Here is a 1,616-nt window from a genome sequence, read left to right as displayed (position 1 = left end):
GGCTAAGGTGCCAGCCACGTACACCTAAGGTGGCGGGTTTGAATCCAGCCCGGGCCCGCCAAGTAGCAATGATGGCTGCAACCCAAAAAAAATAGCCAGATGTTGTGGCAGGCACCTGTAGTCCCAGCTACTTGGGAGGTGCAGGCAGGAGACTCGCTTGAGCCCAGGAGTTGGAGGTTGCTGTGAGCTGTGATGCCACGGCATTCTACCCAGTAGTGGAAAAGCCATGCACACAGGCTTGACAGTCCTGGTTTCCAAGTCTATTCTTTAATGAACATCCTCTGGACACTTCCACACATATTTTTGGCCCCACTTTTGACCTGTTGAATCAAAATACTGACTTGGGTAAGGTCTAGGAATATGATTCTTTGCACAATTAAACCTGGGAAGTGCTGTTCCTACACCTGTGTACACCATTAGTCTCTGTAGCTAATCCTTTTCCATTCATTTATATCTTGCCCATCACTGTTGTGTTATACAGGTTAACATGGGGGTGATATAACTACAGGCCTGGAGTGTGACAAAGTTGAAGAGAAAATTTCAAGCATTCTTAAACTTTGAGTTTCTTAAGTTTCCAATTTGAATTTTTCATAGTGCGGCAGCATTTATCCCGTTTGCCAACGATTGATCCAAATACAAGGACTCTGCTCCTGTGTGGGTACCCGAACGTCGGGAAGTCCAGCTTCATCAATAAGGTCCGTCTGGTGGTTTTTTCCCCACCACTGTACTAACGAGGAAGGTTGGTCAGCTTTTGATTATACAGCAGGGGATCTGGTCATCTTAGGTCATGGTGCTGCTGTGTCCTGATGAGGTGGGTGTAGGATGGCCTGGGTGCACGTGCCCTGGTCTGCAGGATGTGCCGTGTGGACACCCATGTTCTTCTCAGGGAGCTGAGCCTGGTGTGTGCTCTCATAGGACCACATGAGTGTGTGGCTTGTTGACACGTGCAGGGCACTCCCGAGCTGGGCTGTCAGCCTGTCCTGGTGGCCCTGCCAGGGGCTTGTGTGGCAGGTGGCACTTGCTGAGCTAGGCCTCCAGCCCACAGAGGGGCTGGGGGCCCAAGGCCTTAGCTTCTGTGTCACTGTCCCTGTATGCCTGTGGTCTGAGTGGGGTGAGTTGCTGAGTTTCCTCATGTGGGTGGGTTTATTAGGATTCTTGAGAGATTGTTAAGGACTCAGAACTTCAATGCTTCAGGACAATTTGGCTGAGTTCAGAGATTAGAGAAGAAGAAAGCAGGTGCTTAAAGTGAGAATTTGTAGCTGGAACAGCTCACATGCTGGGAAGAGTGTCAGTTGTGTGGCAGACTTGGTGCCAAGAGTACATGCTCTGGGCAGACCTGCAGGTTGTGTTTCCTGCATAAGGCACAGCTCTGCAGAGTCCTCACGGGAGTTTCTGGTGCCTCTCGTGGTGAGCCTTCAAGATGGTCGGTGCTTTGTGGGTGGTACAGTGGACGCTGGCCTAAGTTGCTTTTAAAATAGAAGATTCAACTCTTCAGATACAAGCCACATATCAAGAGGCTGTTAGGGCTCAGTGCCTGTGGCTCAAGTGGCTAAGGCGCCAGCCACATACACCTAAGGTGGCGGGTTCGAATCCAGCCCAGCCCGCCAAACAACGAC

The 1,616-nt window shown here is 50.7% G+C and overlaps 1 protein-coding gene across 1 annotated transcript in view; it reads left to right on the top strand.

The window, feature by feature from the left end:
• GTPBP4 (GTP binding protein 4) overlaps window positions 1-1,616 on the top strand; it is a 26,199-nt gene that overhangs the window by 8,711 nt on the left and 15,872 nt on the right. The window contains exon 5 of the mRNA XM_003786843.2: window positions 595-695. Coding sequence (XP_003786891.1) covers window positions 595-695 — 101 coding nt within the window. The remainder of the gene's footprint in view (window positions 1-594; window positions 696-1,616) is intronic.

The sequence above is a fragment of the Otolemur garnettii genome, unplaced genomic scaffold, assembly GCF_000181295.1.
Source record: "Otolemur garnettii isolate 467f Iridium unplaced genomic scaffold, OtoGar3 scaffold00019, whole genome shotgun sequence".
In the NCBI taxonomy this organism is placed as follows: Eukaryota; Metazoa; Chordata; class Mammalia; order Primates; family Galagidae; genus Otolemur; species Otolemur garnettii.
This window is presented reverse-complemented; position numbering and strand designations above follow the sequence as displayed.